This window comes from Leptopilina heterotoma, unplaced genomic scaffold, assembly GCF_015476425.1.
Source record: "Leptopilina heterotoma isolate Lh14 unplaced genomic scaffold, ASM1547642v1 Lhet_40, whole genome shotgun sequence".
NCBI classification, from domain to species: domain Eukaryota; kingdom Metazoa; phylum Arthropoda; class Insecta; order Hymenoptera; family Figitidae; genus Leptopilina; species Leptopilina heterotoma.
In genome coordinates, this window is record NW_025111064.1 from 397,219 (window position 1) to 418,705 (window position 21,487).

General features: G+C 30.2%; 1 protein-coding gene across 1 annotated transcript; it reads right to left on the minus strand.

Moving 5' to 3' along the window:
- Window positions 1-4,487: 4,487 nt before the first annotated feature.
- Window positions 4,488-19,894, minus strand: LOC122506264 (aspartate and glycine-rich protein-like). The gene is made up of 3 exons (XM_043618357.1): window positions 19,891-19,894; window positions 19,614-19,763; window positions 4,488-4,789 (listed from the first exon to the last, which is right to left on the minus strand). The coding sequence occupies exons 1-3, from the start codon at window positions 19,892-19,894 to the stop codon at window positions 4,488-4,490; spliced, it is 456 nt and encodes a 151-aa protein (XP_043474292.1).
- Window positions 19,895-21,487: the final 1,593 nt, after the last annotated feature.

Genomic DNA, 21,487 nt, shown 5'->3' on the forward strand with positions numbered 1-21,487 from the left:
ATTTTTTCATTATGTTTCACAAACAGACCAACTGTCTCGAGTTCTGAAAGAAGAAGAATCGTATCTAAAAAAGTACTGTAAGGGCGAAACGGTTAGAAATTACACGCAAGTCCGAAACATTTTTAAACGAAAAGAGTTAATTAGCATCGATTGGAAATTAGCAACAAGTTCATCGATATTGACTACGTTGTCTAAAGTTTATGAAACGGATGCTATTTCACCGAATGGTATTTATAGATCTATTTCTATTTAATACTCTATTCTTTATACCAATCAATTTTAAGAAACAAATTTTTATTTCGTAGATGACAATCGACAGATGCACGAAATGAGTTTAAGCAGGTTAAGGAAGTTTCACGCAGATCCAAAAAAAGAAGATTCGATAGACGGTAAAATTTAAATTTTACATAACTTTATATCTCTCTAAAACTGAATCAGTGAAATTTGACTGAAAATCGGTGACTTTATTCTTGCGATTTGAATTAAATTAAATTATTAATTAAAATTATTAATTAAAAAAGAACAGAAATTTTCAATATGTGTGACAGAAATCTCAATCAGAAATTTTCAGTAGTTTTTTAATTGTCGAAACAGTGGAAAATTTCTAAAATTTCAGTACTTTTAACTGATTTTCAGTGAAATTCCACTGATTCAAATCGTGAGAATAGAGTAAAATCTGATTCACTGATTCTCAGTCAAATTTCACTGATTTTCAGTGATCGTCTCATACTTGAATGAGTTGATATGTTTTTTTGTTAATTCAAAAGTAATTCGTAAAATTACTTTTTCTCTCACATCACCTTAATTAAATTAGTTAATTTTTAATTGATTTAAAAATCTAGAAGAGCAAGTCGACACTGCAACAACAATGGATATCAGCAACGCAACCTTGACAATAAATTCTGAGCTTGCAACAGCTGCAGAAGAAAATAAGGACACTGACTCTCCTCAAATACCAACGGTAAGAAGAAGAAGACAAAAATCCAAAGATGATGAGAATGTCACAGCGCCTAAAAGAGGCAGAGGAAGGCCAAGAGGCAGCAAGAATAAAAGAGGATTGGGAAGAGGGAGAGGAATTGCAAAAGTTACCGAAAGCACGGGCAGAGGTGGAAGATGTGGTAGAGGCAGGGGTGGACGACAAAAATCCAGAGGGATTGAAAGAATAAAAAGTGCAGGTATAATCATCCTTACAGGTAATATCCTTGGTTTTTTACACTCTGGAAAAATTAAATTTTTAGAATTTATAAGAAAATTCTGAATTTCAGAGTCTTTTTTGTTTGCCCATAAACTATGAAATTGTCGAGAATTCAAATACAAAAGTTTCAATTTTTTCTATATCTCACCAATAATTTCTTTTTAAATAACTTAATTCTTTAAGAACTATCATAAAATTATTACTTAGAAATTATTTAAATTCTTTTTAATATCTACTATTTTAATAAAATTTTCCAAAAGAATTTTATTACTTAAACAAAATTTTAATAAAAATTTAACAGGAATTCAATTTCTTACCAATTTTTTTATAAATTTCTTCGATCCAATTCAATTATTTTTCATTTTTTCATAAAATTTCTAAAAATAGTTCTCAGAAGTTCAATTATTTCGAAAAATTTAAATAAATTTCTATTATTTAAAAAAATTTTGACAAAATTCTTTACAAGATTTACTTGATAAAATTTTCAATACAATTCTTCTTAAAAATTCAATTATTTTCACAAATAATACATTTTTTATGGGAATTACATTATTTAAAAAAATTTGAATGAAATTCTTCACAAGAATTGAATTTTCGAAAAATTTTCTGATAAAAATTTAATAAAAAATTCATTTCAGTTAAAATTTTAGATTATAATTGAATAATAAAAGCATTAAAGTGTGAATTTTTAGAAATGATTAAATTTTGAAAAGGGTTCAAATTAAAATCTTTGAAAAATTGAATTTATAGCGACAATATTCTTATGAAATAAAATAATGATATTATAACTCTGTCATGCTAAAATCTATCATAAAACACGAAGAAAGCGTCGGTTTCTTGATGCTTTATAATAATATTCTTATAAGTTATTGGATTTCAGAAAGTTTTTATTTATAAATCTTTATTCCTGTAGAAAAATAATAATGATTAAATATTTATTTAAAAAAGAAGTTATTGATGTTTTCGAATAATTTTACAATTAAAGAAATTCATAAATAAACGTAACAGAACATTTTTTTGAGTATCCAATAATTTTTAGACTAAATCAGAATATTCTTTTGCGTCAGGAAAAATTTAAAATTTTGTCTGGAAATCAGGGAAAAGTCAGGGGAAAACAAAATTAAATTTTTGTGGCAACCCTGATACACTTAGAAATTATGCCACAAAAAACACATTTACATGACTTAATGTGTTCCTTTCTAATAGAAGCATTGTTTAGGGTTTTTAGTGTTTTTAGGGTGACCATCTTTAATATGTGTTTCTTTCTTATAGAAGCATTGTTTAGGGTTTTTAGGGTGACTATCTTTAATGCTACAAATACGGACAGCTATCTAGATAGTCACCGTTACCATCAATATCATCAGGAGTAATATCTTGGTAGTACGGGGTAGCATAACTATATTTTTTAGCATCTGTGATGGTTGGCAGTAGCATAATGATAGAATCGTGTAACATTATCTTTTTAACATCAAAATCTGACTATCCATTTCTCTCAGTATAAAAACCTATGTATCTTTTCCTCTTATTTTAAAGCGTATTTTGCCACTACATTTTAACCCTAAAATGAGAATATGTTGGCTAAGCTATAGCCATAGTTATTAACATTTAAGGAAAATTTAAATAGTAAATAGACCCGAAACACACTATTTAAATTTTCCTTAAATGTTAATAACTATGGCTATAGCTTAGCCAAATATATAGCCAAATATATATATATATATATGTTACCGGCAAAACCCGAAGACCAGGCATTTTGCGAAATGCCTAGGCAATTCGAGAAATGCCTAAGATTTTAGGAAATACCCGAATTTCCTAGAGATTTACAGGCAGTTCTCGAATTGACTAGGCATTTCGAAAATTGACTAGGCGATTCGCGAAATGCCGGGGCCGTTTTAGGCAAATTGGCAATTTGCCTAAAAAGAGTTCGTCATTTCAGGCAAATTGAGAAATTGAGAATTTATAAACAAAAAAAATAATTAAAATTTCCTTCCTTACTCAATAATATTGCTTACTATTATTAGTATCTATACTGAGTCAAAACGAGTCAACCGTGAATAAATTTTTTTTTATATTTTTGGAAAAGTCAAAACATTTATAAAAATCTGTAATTCACAACGAACCAAAAAACACTTTAAACCGCTTTTAAAAATTAAAAATTTTAATACCTTTTTTTATAATAACAAATTCTTGCATCATTTAAGAAAAAAATTAATAACAAGAAAAATCGATTGCAGTGGGATTTTTTTTATAATTTACTGTTCAAAAATGTCTACAGACTACAATTTTTAACCGATTTCAGTGTTCTTTGTTTTAAATTAAAGAGACATAAATTTTTAAGACTCAAATAAAAAAGAATGCCTCTTGGATAATTAAAATCGGTTAACAAGTTTTTTTTAATTAATTTTAAAAAAAGAGTTAAAAACTTTAATTGTTTATAATAATAGCAAAAAATTTTTTTGTCAAATCCTTTGTTATAGTGTTTTTTTATATAAAACACTATAGGAAAAACAACATTTTGTCGAAATATAAATTTTTTGAATTTTATTAAGCTCGTTTCAAAAATTCTTACTCCAAATTAATACAATTTTTTAAAAGGGGACGATTAATTTTTTATTCCGTTGATACACATGATCTAAATCAGTTCAAATTAATCTAATATGACCACCTGACCATTAATAAAGCATAAAATAATTTATATCAATTGTTATAAACAATATTAATTACAGATTTTTATAAATGTTTTGACTTTTCCAAAAATATTAAAAAAAATTTATTCACGGTTGACTCGTTTTGACTCAGTATAGATACTAATAATAGTAACCAATATTATTGAGTAATGAAGGAAATTTTAATTATTTTTTTTGTTTATAAATTCTCAATTTCTCAATTTGCCTTAAATGACGAACTCTTTTTAGGCAAATTGCCAATTTGCCTAAAACGGCCCCGGCATTTCGCGAATCGCCTAGTCAATTCTCGAAATGCCTAGGCAATTCGAGAACTGCCTGTAAATCTCTAGGAAATTCGGGTATTTCCTAAAATCTTAGGCATTTCTCGAATTACCTAGGCATTTCGCAAAATGCCTGGTCTTCGGGTTTTGCCGGTAACATATATATATACCTCATAGGGCAGTGTAGATTGCATGTATGTAACAATGTGACATAGGTTTGAGGGGGGGAGCAAAAAAGTTTAACATAATATATAGATAACTTCTTTTGTATTTTTTTCGCAATTCATTGTACTATATATAACAAAATTGAAAATTATGATACCTTTAAAATGACGTTTCTTTCTTTTATTCTAAAGAAATAATATCATCATCATCGTCATCGTCCTCATTTTCTTCAAAATCACTGTCAAGAACATCACACTCAAGAACATCACCGTCAAGAAAATCATCGTCAAGAAAGTCATCGTCAAGAAAATCATCGTCAAAAAAATCATCGTCAAAAAAATCATCGTCAAAAAAATCATCGTCAAAAAACTCATCGTCAAAAAAATCGTCGTCAAAAAAATCGTCGTCAAAAAAATCATCGTCAGGATCATCGTCGTCAGGATCATCGTCGTCAGGATCATCTTTGTCACGATCATCTTCAACTTATTCATCAACATAAGTTACCAGTTTGAAATATTACTTGCTAATATTAAATTAATTAAAAGAAATAACCATATAAATGTTTAGAAGTTTATAAGTTACCAGTTTGAAATATTACTTGCTAATATTAAATTAATTAAAATAATTAAAAGAAATAACCATATGGTAAATGTTTAGAAATGTATTTTAGATAAAATAAAACAATTTAAAAGTTGTTTTTCTATTCAAAAAATTTTATAATTCATTTTTTTAAAAATAAGATATTATCAAAACTCTTTTGTCGCTACAGTAAGAATAGGATGAAAGATACGTTAAAACTAAAACTAAAAGAATGAAAATGTTAGCTTATCATCAGAAATCATAGCACAAAATTTTCTACAGTATCGAACAATTGTCTTACAAATCTAATTATGTCGTCCTTATATTATATCTTTAAATCATACACCATTTAAAGTAAAAACCACTGTATCTTAGTATAAACGAAATTAATTATTCAGTTGAAATTTCAAATCATTACTATTCCTTCATTAAGTATATAAAAACAAACATTCAACTAAACTTTCAATTTTACTTTTTAGATTCTCAAACTAAATCCTGATATTTTGTTAGGACATAAACGAAATCCAGTTAAAGAAGATGCACATGCATTTTAATGAAAACCTCCACTAATACAAAATAAACAACATATTACTTAGACCTTCATTTTTTTAAAACAATATTTATATCAAACCTGTACGGTAACTACCAAAGTTGTTATATTCAAACCTACCTCAATTAAAAGCCAAATAGTCCGGGAGCTAGCGACCAAAACAACTATCTCATTTCATACCGGATGAAAATTTGAGTATAGATAACAGAAACCCACGTCTGGCAGTCCGGTGCTGGGGTAGGGGGGGCGAATAGGTGAAAAATAATGTAAAATTTTCTCATTTCATACCGATTAAAACCTTCATAACTCGAAGTTTACACCCACACGAGTGTAAAAATGTGCGTCTGGCAGTTCTAGGATGGGCCAAAGTACGTCTGGCAGCCCTTCGAAGATGCGGCAAATGGGTCAATAGGTGAAAAATAATGTAAATATTTCTTATTTCATACCGATTAAAACCAAAATAACTCAGAGTTTACATCTATACAAGTGTAAAAATGTACGTCTGGCAGTTCCGGGGTGGGGTAAAGGTCGTCTAGCAAAGGGTTAAACACGTAAAAAATCTAAATTTTTTTCTCATTTCATACTGATTCAAACCTTAAGAAATCGAAAGTTTACATTCAAACAAGTGTAAAAATACTCGTCTGGCTGTCGTACACAGTAAAAAGTAAATCTTATTTTAAGAACAAGCTGAAATTAAACTAGTCTTGAAACTAAGACCAGTCTTAATTTAAGCACAGCTTGTGTAAAAATAAGGATAAGCAATCTGAATTGACAGATCTCATTACTGTATAGTAAATTTCTAAATTATTCACTGAATTTAATATTTTTTACATTTATCACATTTTATTCACATATTATTTTTAATCCTCAAGCAATTGACAGGTTCAGGTTAGTTTTTTACATTGTTAATAAATACCTAAGTATACTAATTTTGTTTACAACTCATATGGTCGAATCGAATCGATTAACCAGTCACAGAAATTTATTACATCGTACTTTAGCATTCCAAGCCTAATTCTATTGAAGACCAACCGTCATCTAAACTGTAGATTCAATCCAGCATCCATAGAATTTGACAGAATCGAAAATAGTTTTCAGGTATTATATAAACCATCACCTGCATTTAATTACCACTTATTATGCAAATCTTCAACTAAAATTCATCATTGCACCCTTCTCAAACCCATTTCTACATCCCGGCTTTTGACTTTCATTCCTGATTACGTTGGGGGACAAAATTTTGAGATTACAAGCTTCAGGACTATTTCAACCATGCTAATGATTAGTTTCAAAAAAAAATTCGAATTTATGTATGCTCTGTATTGTTGCATTAATATGATGTCACTGCAGATTGCAACATGAATACAAGGCGAATTTGTTGAAACTAATTGTTAGTTACTCCTCATCTGAATCTACAAAACGACACGAATAGAACATCATCTGCCACAATTGTCAACTGCTCATTAATTTGGATTAAAAAGAACAATGAACATTCTACAGAATTCTTACAATTCTATACTGATGCAGAATTTTTCTTACAGGTGACAAACGAAAACATTTTCAATCCCTTAACAACTCTTGTATAGTTCATATATTATTCTTTTAAAATTAGCCTTAAATCTTTAACCGAAGAATCCTTTTTACTAACAATTTGTAATTAATATATAACTAAAATTCCTGTTTCTATTCGTAGATCGTCCCGCTCCATCCTGCCTAGTTTCCCGTCATTTCATACCGCTGACTCTAAGCCAACAACCAGCAGCACTCAAATTAGAATAGGACTCTATGCCAACTACCAGCAGCACTCAAATTATAATAGATGAAAAAAAATTTTTTATGTATCTTTCTAAACCTTTAATTACCTTCTATAAAACTTGTTCAAGTGAATTTTCGACTAAAAATAATCCTTCAATCCGTAGATGAATCTACAATTATTCTGTCCGTTGATCCTGAATATCCTTCCTGGTCATTGAATTGTACTTCTAATCCTGTGGTAGAGAGAAAGCAAAGAGAGTGAATCGATTAACTAGTCACAGAAATTTATTACATCGCACTTTTGCATTCCAAGCCTAATTCTATTGAAGACCAACCGTCATCTAAACTGTAGATTCAATCCAGCATCCATAGAATTTGACAGAATCGAAAATAGTTTTCAGGTATTACTTGAAACCATCACCTGCATTTAATTACCACTTACTATGCAAATCTTCAACTAAAATTCATCATTGCATCATCCTAGAACCCATTTCTACACCCTGGCTTTTGACTTTCACTCCTGATCACGTTGGGGGACAAAATGTTGAGATTCCAAACTTCAGGACTATTTCAACCATGCTAATGATTAGTTTCAAAAAAAAATTCGAATTTATGTATGCTCTGTATAGTTGCATTAATATGATGTCACTGCAGATTGCAACATGAATACAAGGCGAATTTGTTGAAACTAATTGTTAGTTACTCCTCATCTGAATCTACAAAACGACACGAATAGAACATCATCTGCCACAATTGTCAACTGCTCATTAATTTGGATTAAAAAGAACAATGAACATTCTACAGAAATCTTACAATTCTATACTGATGCAGAATTTTTCTTACAGGTGACAAAAGAAAACATTTTCAATCCCTTAACAACTCTTGTATAGTTCATATATTATTGTTTTAAAATTAGCCTTAAATCTTTAACCGAAGAATCCTTTTTACTAACAATTTGTAATTAATATATAACTAAAATTCCTGTTTCTATTCGTAGATCGTCCCGCTCCATCCTGCCTAGTTTCCCGTCATTTCATACCGCTGACTCTAAGCCAACTACCAGCAGCACTCAAATTAGAATAGGACTCTATGCCAACTACCAGCAGCACTCAAATTATAATAGATGAAAAACATTTTTTTAGGTATCTTTCTAAACCTTTAATTACCTTCTATAAAACTTGTTCAAGTGAATTTTCGACTAAAAATAATCCTTCAATCCGTAGATGAATCTACAATCATTCTGTCCGTTGTTCCTGAATATCCTTCCTGGTCATTGAATTGTACTTCTAATCCTGTGGTAGAGAGAAAGCAAAGAGAGTGAATCGATTAACTAGTCACAGAAATTTATTACATCGTACTTTTGCAATCCAAGCCTAATTCTATTGAAGACCAACCGTCATCTAAACTGTAGATTCAATCCAGCATCCATAGAATTTGACAGAATCGAAAATAGTTTTCAGGTATTACTTGAAACCATCACCTGCATTTAATTACCACTTACTATGCAAATCTACAACTAAAATTCATCATTGCATCATCCTAGAACCCATTTCTACACCCTGGCTTTTGACTTTCACTCCTGATCACGTTGGGGGACAAAATGTTGAGATTCCAAACTTCAGGACTATTTCAACCATGCTAATGATTAGTTTCAAAAAAAAATTCGAATTTATGTATGCTCTGTATTGTTGCATTAATATGATGTCACTGCAGATTGCAACATGAATACAAGGCGAATTTGTTGAAACTAATTGTTAGTTACTCCTCATCTGAATCTACAAAACGACACGAATAGAACATCATCTGCCACAATTGTCAACTGCTCATTAATTTGGATTAAAAAGAACAATGAACATTCTACAGAAATCTTACAATTCTATACTGATGCAGAATTTTTCTTACAGGTGACAAAAGAAAACATTTTCAATCCCTTAACAACTCTTGTATAGTTCATATATTATTGTTTTAAAATTAGCCTTAAATCTTTAACCGAAGAATCCTTTTTACTAACAATTTGTAATTAATATATAACTAAAATTCCTGTTTCTATTCGTAGATCGTCCCGCTCCATCCTGCCTAGTTTCCCGTCATTTCATACCGCTGACTCTAAGCCAACTACCAGCAGCACTCAAATTAGAATAGGACTCTATGCCAACTACCAGCAGCACTCAAATTATAATAGATGAAAAACATTTTTTTAGGTATCTTTCTAAACCTTTAATTACCTTCTATAAAACTTGTTCAAGTGAATTTTCGACTAAAAATAATCCTTCAATCCGTAGATGAATCTACAATCATTCTGTCCGTTGTTCCTGAATATCCTTCCTGGTCATTGAATTGTACTTCTAATCCTGTGGTAGAGAGAAAGCAAAGAGAGTGAATCGATTAACCAGTCACAGAAATTTATTACATCGTATTTTTGCAATCCAAGCCTAATTCTATTGAAGACCAACCGTCATCTAAACTGTAGATTCAATCCAGCATCCATAGAATTTGACAGAATCGAAAATAGTTTTCAGGTATTACTTGAAACCATCACCTGCATTTAATTACCACTTACTATGCAAATCTTCAACTAAAATTCATCATTGCATCATCCTAGAACCCATTTCTACACCCTGGCTTTTGACTTTCACTCCTGATCACGTTGGGGGACAAAATGTTGAGATTCCAAACTTCAGGACTATTTCAACCATGCTAATGATTAGTTTCAAAAAAAAATTCGAATTTATGTATGCTCTGTATTGTTGCATTAATATGATGTCACTGCAGATTGCAACATGAATACAAGGCGAATTTGTTGAAACTAATTGTTAGTTACTCCTCATCTGAATCTACAAAACGACACGAATAGAACATCATCTGCCACAATTGTCAACTGCTCATTAATTTGGATTAAAAAGAACAATGAACATTCTACAGAAATCTTACAATTCTATACTGATGCAGAATTTTTCTTACAGGTGACAAAAGAAAACATTTTCAATCCCTTAACAACTCTTGTATAGTTCATATATTATTGTTTTAAAATTAGCCTTAAATCTTTAACCGAAGAATCCTTTTTACTAACAATTTGTAATTAATATATAACTAAAATTCCTGTTTCTATTCGTAGATCGTCCCGCTCCATCCTGCCTAGTTTCCCGTCATTTCATACCGCTGACTCTAAGCCAACTACCAGCAGCACTCAAATTAGAATAGGACTCTATGCCAACTACCAGCAGCACTCAAATTATAATAGATGAAAAACATTTTTTTAGGTATCTTTCTAAACCTTTAATTACCTTCTATAAAACTTGTTCAAGTGAATTTTCGACTAAAAATAATCCTTCAATCCGTAGATGAATCTACAATCATTCTGTCCGTTGTTCCTGAATATCCTTCCTGGTCATTGAATTGTACTTCTAATCCTGTGGTAGAGAGAAAGCAAAGAGAGTGAATCGATTAACTAGTCACAGAAATTTATTACATCGTACTTTTGCAATCCAAGCCTAATTCTATTGAAGACCAACCGTCATCTAAACTGTAGATTCAATCCAGCATCCATAGAATTTGACAGAATCGAAAATAGTTTTCAGGTATTACTTGAAACCATCACCTGCATTTAATTACCACTTACTATGCAAATCTTCAACTAAAATTCATCATTGCATCATCCTAGAACCCATTTCTACACCCTGGCTTTTGACTTTCACTCCTGATCACGTTGGGGGACAAAATGTTGAGATTCCAAACTTCAGGACTATTTCAACCATGCTAATGATTAGTTTCAAAAAAAAATTCGAATTTATGTATGCTCTGTATTGTTGCATTAATATGATGTCACTGCAGATTGCAACATGAATACAAGGCGAATTTGTTGAAACTAATTGTTAGTTACTCCTCATCTGAATCTACAAAACGACACGAATAGAACATCATCTGCCACAATTGTCAACTGCTCATTAATTTGGATTAAAAAGAACAATGAACATTCTACAGAAATCTTACAATTCTATACTGATGCAGAATTTTTCTTACAGGTGACAAAAGAAAACATTTTCAATCCCTTAACAACTCTTGTATAGTTCATATATTATTGTTTTAAAATTAGCCTTAAATCTTTAACCGAAGAATCCTTTTTACTAACAATTTGTAATTAATATATAACTAAAATTCCTGTTTCTATTCGTAGATCGTCCCGCTCCATCCTGCCTAGTTTCCCGTCATTTCATACCGCTGACTCTAAGCCAACTACCAGCAGCACTCAAATTAGAATAGGACTCTATGCCAACTACCAGCAGCACTCAAATTATAATAGATGAAAAACATTTTTTTAGGTATCTTTCTAAACCTTTAATTACCTTCTATAAAACTTGTTCAAGTGAATTTTCGACTAAAAATAATCCTTTAATCCGTAGATGAATCTACAATCATTCTGTCCGTTGTTCCTGAATATCCTTCCTGGTCATTGAATTGTACTTCTAATCCTGTGGTAGAGAGAAAGCAAAGAGAGTGAATCGATTAACCAGTCACAGAAATTTATTACATCGTACTTTTGCAATCCAAGCCTAATTCTATTGAAGACCAACCGTCATCTAAACTGTAGATTCAATCCAGCATCCATAGAATTTGACAGAATCGAAAATAGTTTTCAGGTATTACTTGAAACCATCACCTGCATTTAATTACCACTTACTATGCAAATCTTCAACTAAAATTCATCATTGCATCATCCTAGAACCCATTTCTACACCCTGGCTTTTGACTTTCACTCCTGATCACGTTGGGGGACAAAATGTTGAGATTCCAAACTTCAGGACTATTTCAACCATGCTAATGATTAGTTTCAAAAAAAAATTCGAATTTATGTATGCTCTGTATTGTTGCATTAATATGATGTCACTGCAGATTGCAACATGAATACAAGGCGAATTTGTTGAAACTAATTGTTAGTTACTCCTCATCTGAATCTACAAAACGACACGAATAGAACATCATCTGCCACAATTGTCAACTGCTCATTAATTTGGATTAAAAAGAACAATGAACATTCTACAGAAATCTTACAATTCTATACTGATGCAGAATTTTTCTTACAGGTGACAAAAGAAAACATTTTCAATCCCTTAACAACTCTTGTATAGTTCATATATTATTGTTTTAAAATTAGCCTTAAATCTTTAACCGAAGAATCCTTTTTACTAACAATTTGTAATTAATATATAACTAAAATTCCTGTTTCTATTCGTAGATCGTCCCGCTCCATCCTGCCTAGTTTCCCGTCATTTCATACCGCTGACTCTAAGCCAACTACCAGCAGCACTCAAATTAGAATAGGACTCTATGCCAACTACCAGCAGCACTCAAATTATAATAGATGAAAAACATTTTTTTAGGTATCTTTCTAAACCTTTAATTACCTTCTATAAAACTTGTTCAAGTGAATTTTCGACTAAAAATAATCCTTTAATCCGTAGATGAATCTACAATCATTCTGTCCGTTGTTCCTGAATATCCTTCCTGGTCATTGAATTGTACTTCTAATCCTGTGGTAGAGAGAAAGCAAAGAGAGTGAATCGATTAACCAGTCACAGAAATTTATTACATCGTACTTTTGCAATCCAAGCCTAATTCTATTGAAGACCAACCGTCATCTAAACTGTAGATTCAATCCAGCATCCAAAGAATTTGACAGAATCGAAAATAGTTTTCAGGTATTACTTGAAACCATCACCTGCATTTAATTACCACTTACTATGCAAATCTTCAACTAAAATTCATCATTGCATCATCCTAGAACCCATTTCTACACCCTGGCTTTTGACTTTCACTCCTGATCACGTTGGGGGACAAAATGTTGAGATTCCAAACTTCAGGACTATTTCAACCATGCTAATGATTAGTTTCAAAAAAAAATTCGAATTTATGTATGCTCTGTATAGTTGCATTAATATGATGTCACTGCAGATTGCAACATGAATACAAGGCGAATTTGTTGAAACTAATTGTTAGTTACTCCTCATCTGAATCTACAAAACGACACGAATAGAACATCATCTGCCACAATTGTCAACTGCTCATTAATTTGGATTAAAAAGAACAATGAACATTCTACAGAAATCTTACAATTCTATACTGATGCAGAATTTTTCTTACAGGTGACAAAAGAAAACATTTTCAATCCCTTAACAACTCTTGTATAGTTCATATATTATTGTTTTAAAATTAGCCTTAAATCTTTAACCGAAGAATCCTTTTTACTAACAATTTGTAATTAATATATAACTAAAATTCCTGTTTCTATTCGTAGATCGTCCCGCTCCATCCTGCCTAGTTTCCCGTCATTTCATACCGCTGACTCTAAGCCAACTACCAGCAGCACTCAAATTAGAATAGGACTCTATGCCAACTACCAGCAGCACTCAAATTATAATAGATGAAAAACATTTTTTTAGGTATCTTTCTAAACCTTTAATTACCTTCTATAAAACTTGTTCAAGTGAATTTTCGACTAAAAATAATCCTTCAATCCGTAGATGAATCTACAATCATTCTGTCCGTTGTTCCTGAATATCCTTCCTGGTCATTGAATTGTACTTCTAATCCTGTGGTAGAGAGAAAGCAAAGAGAGTGAATCGATTAACCAGTCACAGAAATTTATTACATCGTACTTTTGCAATCCAAGCCTAATTCTATTGAAGACCAACCGTCATCTAAACTGTAGATTCAATCCAGCATCCATAGAATTTGACAGAATCGAAAATAGTCTTCAGGTATTACTTGAAACCATCACCTGCATTTAATTACCACTTACTATGCAAATCTTCAACTAAAATTCATCATTGCATCATCCTAGAACCCATTTCTACACCCTGGCTTTTGACTTTCACTCCTGATCACGTTGGGGGACAAAATGTTCAGATTCCAAACTTCAGGACTATTTCAACCATGCTAATGATTAGTTTCAAAAAAAAATTCGAATTTATGTATGCTCTGTATTGTTGCATTAATATGATGTCACTGCAGATTGCAACATGAATACAAGGCGAATTTGTTGAAACTAATTGTTAGTTACTCCTCATCTGAATCTACAAAACGACACGAATAGAACATCATCTGCCACAATTGTCAACTGCTCATTAATTTGGATTAAAAAGAACAATGAACATTCTACAGAATTCTTACAATTCTATACTGATGCAGAATTTTTCTTACAGGTGACAAAAGAAAACATTTTCAATCCCTTAACAACTCTTGTATAGTTCATATATTATTGTTTTAAAATTAGCCTTAAATCTTTAACTGAAGAATCCTTTTTACTAACAATTTGTAATTAATATATAACTAAAATTCCTGTTTCTATTCGTAGATCGTCCCGCTCCATTCTGCCTAGTTTCCCGTCATTTCATGCCGCTGACTCTAAGCCAACTACCAGCAGCACTCAAATTATAATAGATAAAAAACATTTTTTTAGGTATCTTTCTAAACCTTTAATTACCTTCTATAAAACTTGTTCAAGTGAATTTTTGACTAAAAATAATCCTTCAATCCGTAGATGAATCTACAATCATTCTGTCCGTTGATTCTGAATATCCTCCCTGGTCATTGAATTGTACTTCTAATCCTGTGGAAGAGAGAAAGCAAAGAGAGTGAATCGATTAACCAGTCACACAAATATATTACATCGTACTTTTGGATTCCAACCCTAATTCATCATTGCATCATCCTAGAACCCATTTCTACACCCTGGCTTTTGACTTTCACTCCTGATCACGTTGGGGGACAAAATGTTGAGATTCCAAACTTCAGAACTATTTCAACTATGCTAATGATTAGTTTTAAAAAAAAATTCGAATTTATGTATGCTCTGTATTGTTGCAATAATATGTTGTCACTGCAGATTGCAACATGAATACAAGGCGAATTTATTGAAACTAATTGTAAGTTACTTCTCATCTGAATCTAGAAAACTACCAGCAGCACTCAAATTAGAATAGCGTTGTTAGCATTCTGTTCGACTAGTCAACACTTTATTTGAGAGAACTTTATAAAATTTTCAATCATACTAATAACTGATTTTATAAATAGATTCGAATTTATGTTGGCTCTGTAATGTGTCAATAACTTTTGTCGCATACAGTTTGCAATATGAATACATAGCGAATTTAATGAAATCATTTTATTAGCAAAAATATTGATAAATCTCATTCACATATTTACAGGTAATAACTAAATATGCTTGTCCTTTGTTACAGTTTTAAAAAAATTTTCCTTAACATAATAATTTAAAAAAATTTTAGATATTCAACTTTGCTTGTAAGAGATGGATTAAAAGGCTAATTCTTTTTGAGGCAGATGTCACCATTACACTTCTCTTCATCAAGGAAAATGAAAGGCAGCAAACTCTACATTTACAAGCAAAGCGGACAATTTGAAGGGACACTTACCTTATAAATGTCAATGAATGTCATCAAAATGACACCCAGTGCTGAGTTCTGAGGTGTCAGGATGACCAGTCTTCTTTAAATTGTGTGTGATTGTGTTTGTGTAACCTTTTGTCCAAAACTTCCTGTAGATGTTGTCAAAATGACACCCAGTGCTGAGTCCTGAGGTGTCAGGATGACCAGTCTTCTTTAAATTGTGTGTGAGTGTGTTTGTGTAACCTTTTGTCCAAAACTTCCTGTAGATGTTGTCAAAATGACACCCAGTGCTGAGTCCTGAGGTGTCAGGATGACCAGTCTTCTTTAAATTGTGTGTGAGTGTGTTTGTGTAACCTTTTGTCCAAAACTTCCTGTAGATGTTGTCAAAATGACACCCAGTGCTGAGTCCTGAGGTGTCAGGATGACCAGTCTTCTTTAAAATGTAAGTGAGTGTGTTTGTGTAACCTTTTGTCCAAAACTTCCTGTAGATGTTGTCAAAATGACACCCAGTGCTGAGTCCTGAGGTGTCAGGATGACCAGTCTTCTTTAAAATGTAAGTGAGTGTGTTTGTGTAACCTTTTGTCCAAAACTTCCTGTAGATGTTGTCAAAATGACACCCAGTGCTGAGTCCTGAGGTGTCAGGATGACCAGTCTTCTTTAAATTGTGTGTGAGTGTGTTTGTGTAACCTTTTGTCCAAAACTTCCTGTAGATGTTGTCAAAATGACACCCAGTGCTGAGTCCTGAGGTGTCAGGATGACCAGTCTTCTTTAAATTGTGTGTGAGTGTGTTTGTGTAACCTTTTGTCCAAAACTTCCTGTAGATGTTGTCAAAATGACACCCAGTGCTGAGTCCTGAGGTGTCAGGATGACCAGTCTTCTTTAAAATGTAAGTGAGTGTGTTTGTGTAACCTTTTATCCAAAACTTCCTGTAGATGCCGTCGCCGAGCAGTAAAAAAAGCTTAAGTTATATTTTTATTTTCAGACTTTATTATATTTGTTGTATTCTCACTTTTATGTTCAATATAATATTTTAATATTATATGTTCAAAAAAAAGTTGGGAGAATGTCCTATCTTCATTTTAGAGGTCATTAAAATATTAAATTTATGTTTATTTAAAGCTTTTTGAAAAATGAAAAAAATAATATAATAAGAATAATATAATTTTAATATTTATTGTCAATATTTTTTATTATTTGAAGTTATTTTACAAATAATAATTATATTATAATCATATGATAATTTTTTACAATATAATTATAAAAAATAAATTATCATTAACGTGAATTATTCATAAAGCCATTAAATCTGTACATTTGATTGCCAAGTGCATCATTTCGACGATAAAAATTAGACAAATAATTTTGTGCAAGATTAGTCGGAAATGAAATGTAACAAAAATCTCTGAAGTTTTGATTTTGGAAATTGTTGAATCTTGTTGCGTTATAAAATTGAGGATTAAATGAAGGATTAAAATTATTATAATTTTGATTTCGATAATGTTGAAATTTGTTGATGCGTTTTCGATTGATGTATCGATATCGTTGTCTCTGCTGACGTCGCCTTCTTGTCCTAAGGAAAATACATTTTTATAGTATTTTTATATTATATATATATATATATATATATATATATATATATATATATATATATATATATATATATATATATATATATATATATATATATATATATATATATATATATATATATATGAGGCATTCCATGTCAAGTGATCCAGGTGTCTTACGGTGTAATGCTTATTTCGATAATTTTTTACTCTTAAACTATTAAACATAACAATTTGGCAAGGTACATTTTGGAAAGGTTTTTTCATGCTCTTTCGATTGAAAATAAGCATTTAAAAAAAAAATTTTTTTTTGACCCAAAAAAATCAAAATTAAAAATAAATTTTAATTTTTTGGAAAAAAGGTCCCATTTTTTTTTTTTTTTTTTTTTTTTTAAACGAAAGCTGAGGTTTTTTCCTAAAAGGACATATAAATGAAAAAGTGGGACAAGAATGTTTAAACATTGAAAAACAGAGGTTTCTACTCTCTAAACCCGGTTTTTAGCTCTGTTTACGAGAAAATTCATTTTTTCAATGTTTAAACATTCTTGTCCCACTTTTTCATTTATATGTTCTTTTAGGAAAAAACCTCAGCTTTCGTTTAAAAAAAAAAAAAAAATGGGACCTTTTTTCCAAAAAATTAAAATTTATTTTTAATTTTGATTTTTTTGGGTCAAAAAAAAATTTTTTTTTTAATGCTTATTTTCAATCGAAAGAGCATGAAAAAACCTTTCCAAAATGTACCTTGCCAAATTTTTATGTTTAATAGTTAAAGAGTAAAAAATTATCGAAATAAGCATTGTACTGAAAAACCCAAAAATTTAACCCCCTTCCTCTCGGAAAATATTGGACTAGGTAAAAAAATATTTTCACGAAAAATTACTATCTATTAGTACCACAAAAGCCCCAAGTTTTGCTACGATTGGAGAAAAATTTTTCTCCACCTGGATCACTTGACATGGAATGCCTCATATATATAAATTGTTTTTATTAGATCGCAATAAAATTTATATATAAATTTAACTTTTAATTAAAAAAGAAAATTGAAAAAAAATTTTTAAATATTAAATATAAAAAGAAAATTTTTAAATTAATTAAAAAAAATTTTTTTTTAAATCAATTAAAAAAATGTTATTAAAAAGTATTATTTTCATAGTAAAGTTTATGATATTCTTAATAAATTAGTAAAATATAATTTGAATATAGTATAATTTTTTATACAAATAATATTATTTGCCAGAAATTATAATATAAAATAATATAAAAAGATAAATAATAACATGTTAATGTTTCTGTAAAAAGAAAATTTTTAAATTAATTAAAAATTTTTTTTTTAAATTAAGGGGTTATGCCACTCTAGGATTTTAAAAAAATCGATTTTTATTTTTTTGCATTAAATAGTCCCTTAGGGTATCAGAAATAACATATCGTAGTATTACGGCTAGGGAAAATCTCTAAGTAATTTATTATCGTAGTTTCGTATTTTCGTAGCGGCGAGGTCCTTTTGTTAGCGCGCTACGGGAGGTGATCTTTAAAGGATCTAGAGCAGGTATAAGGCTACTTTTCTGTCTAAACTATAGTCTATTCTACACAATTTGGCTTCACAAATAGTATGCAAGCGTCTGCTTCAGTCAGTTAGGCATAGTCAAGCATGTGAAGAGCATATTAACTTTAAACTTTAAACGCGATTATCTGAAAACTACATTTTTCGAGTTGGCCGCACTAACAACTCGTGCAATTTTCAACCAATTAAGTTCAAACTTCACAAACATCTTTGAAAATATATTTTTTAAGGCATCACGTAGGATTTTTTTTTATTTTGTATTGTTCATTTGTTATTAACAATTTACTGACGATTTTTTGGTAGAATTTAGAAAGGTTAACTTTAGAAGTGCGCCATTTGACCATGGATCAATATATCGAAAAAATCCTACGTGTTGCTTTAGCTATTGTAATGTACAATAAATAAAAAATTATATACTCAAGATATTTTAAAATTTACGGGAACAGTTGGTGCGGCCACGGACCATATGCGCCACAGAGATGTCGACGGAAAACCCCAACAGCGTCGCCATTTTTCATTAAATTATTATGAAAATTTATATTTTTAAACTTTAAAAGATGTTCAATAAACTCCTCATATTTCAATTTTAATTGACTTTATAAATTCTCTGCAAAAAATTCACAAAAAATGCCTATTTTTTCGGTTTCTAGAGTGGCATAACCCCTTAATTAAAAAAATTTCATTAAAAAAATTTTATTAAAAAGTACCTATTATTTTCATAGTAAAGTTTATGATATTCTTAATAAATTAGTAAAATATAATTTGAATTTAGTATAATCTTTTATACAAATAATATTATTTGCCAGAAATTATAATATAAAATAATATAAAAAGATAAATAATAAGAGGTTAATGTTTCTATATATTGAAATATTCGTATTTACCTCTCACTTCCTCTATTTAAATTTTCATCAATTCTATTTTCATTTAATTCATCTCTTTCTCTAGCCCTTCTTTCATTCTCTTCTTGATTGTTCCTGTCATCAGTAACTTTCTCTTCCTCATAATTTCGTCCCAATAGTTTGAAGAGAAATTTAAAAACTGTAAAAATAATAAATTTTAAAAACAGTAATAAAAAATAATATAATAATAAATATTAAAAACAATAATAATAAATAAAATAATAATAAATATTATACATATTAAATAAAATTAAAAATAAACTTACACATCTTGATGACGTACTAAACAAGATTAAAGAAATGAAAAATCTGACAGATACGAGGTGAATTTAACAACAAAATAATAATTTGTACATAACAACTATTAATTTTTTTTAAATTGAAAAATATTATTTTATTATTAACTAGCCAAATTATACGCGCGCTAAAGCGCGCGTGCATGGGGTATTTCATTTTTATATTTACTTAAGTTAAATTTAATAAATATAATAAATTTTTATCCTATTTACTAGATTTAGATATTTTAATTGAATTTAATTAATTATTACAATTTACATTAACAGTATTAACAGTATGTTAATAATCTTTATTTACTAAACTAAAAATTTTAAAAGGTAAAAATTATTTTTAAAAACTTCATTTTTGGTTTGAAATAAGTTTATTTATTTAATAATGAATCGAACAATGCTGTGAAATAATAATAATTAATATTTTAATTAAGGAAGATTTCGACTATATCAGCAATTAGTGACATCTATTAGACGTCAATTGAACTCTTTGGTTTAGAGTCAGGTGTTATTCTTAAGATAATTATTCCGATATGGTTGTCGGTAAATAATTATATTTTTGAATTTTAATTTTTGATCTGAAAAAATAAGCTGCGTGAACGACTGCACTGTGCATCTGTGAGGACTCGAACCCCAGTTAATAGCTGCCTTTCGCGGGACTAACGCCTACCAATGCACCATGCCAACACAGCCTGGACGTTCACGTTTCTTATAATCTCAGATCAAGCCCATACACTAGTCGAAGAGCTGTATAGTTAATGTAGGAAATTATTTGCTGATTAAGAATTTTAATTAAGGAAGATTTCGACTATGTCAGCAATTAGTGACATCTATTAAACGTCAATTGAACTCTTTGGTTTAGAGTCAGGTGTTATTCTTAAGATAATTATTCCGATATGGTTGTCGGTAAATAATTATATTTTTGAATTTTAATTTTTGATCTGAAAAAATAAGCTGCGTGAACAACTGCACTGTGCATCTGTGATCTGTTATCTGTGCATCTTAATCAGCAAATAATTTCCTACATTAACTATACAGCTCTTCGACAAGTGTATGGGCTTGATCTGAGATTATAAGAAACGTGAACGTCCAGGCTGTGTTGGCATGATGCATTGGTAGGCGTTAGTCCCGCGAAAGGCAGCTATTAACTGGGGTTCGAGTCCTCACAGATGCACAGTGCAGTCGTTCACGCAGCTTATTTTTTCAGATCAAAAATTAAAATTCAAAAATATAATTATTTACCGACAACCATATCGGAATAATTATCTTAAGAATAACACCTGACTCTAAACCAAAGAGTTCAATTGACGTCTAATAGATGTCACTAATTTCTGATATAGTCGAAATCTTCCTTAATTAAAATTCTTAATCAGCAAATAATTTCCTACATTAATAATTAATATTAATTAAGCTTTAAACTGCTTTGAAATTAAACGTGAACTAATTATTCAATTTTCTTCTTTTTGCTTTCATTTTCAATATCTTCCTTAGATTTCTTTTCAATGCGTTTAATTCCATTCGCTAAGTCCCGCTTGTTCATTTTAGGACTGTCAATTTTTTTGATATATTTAAATGA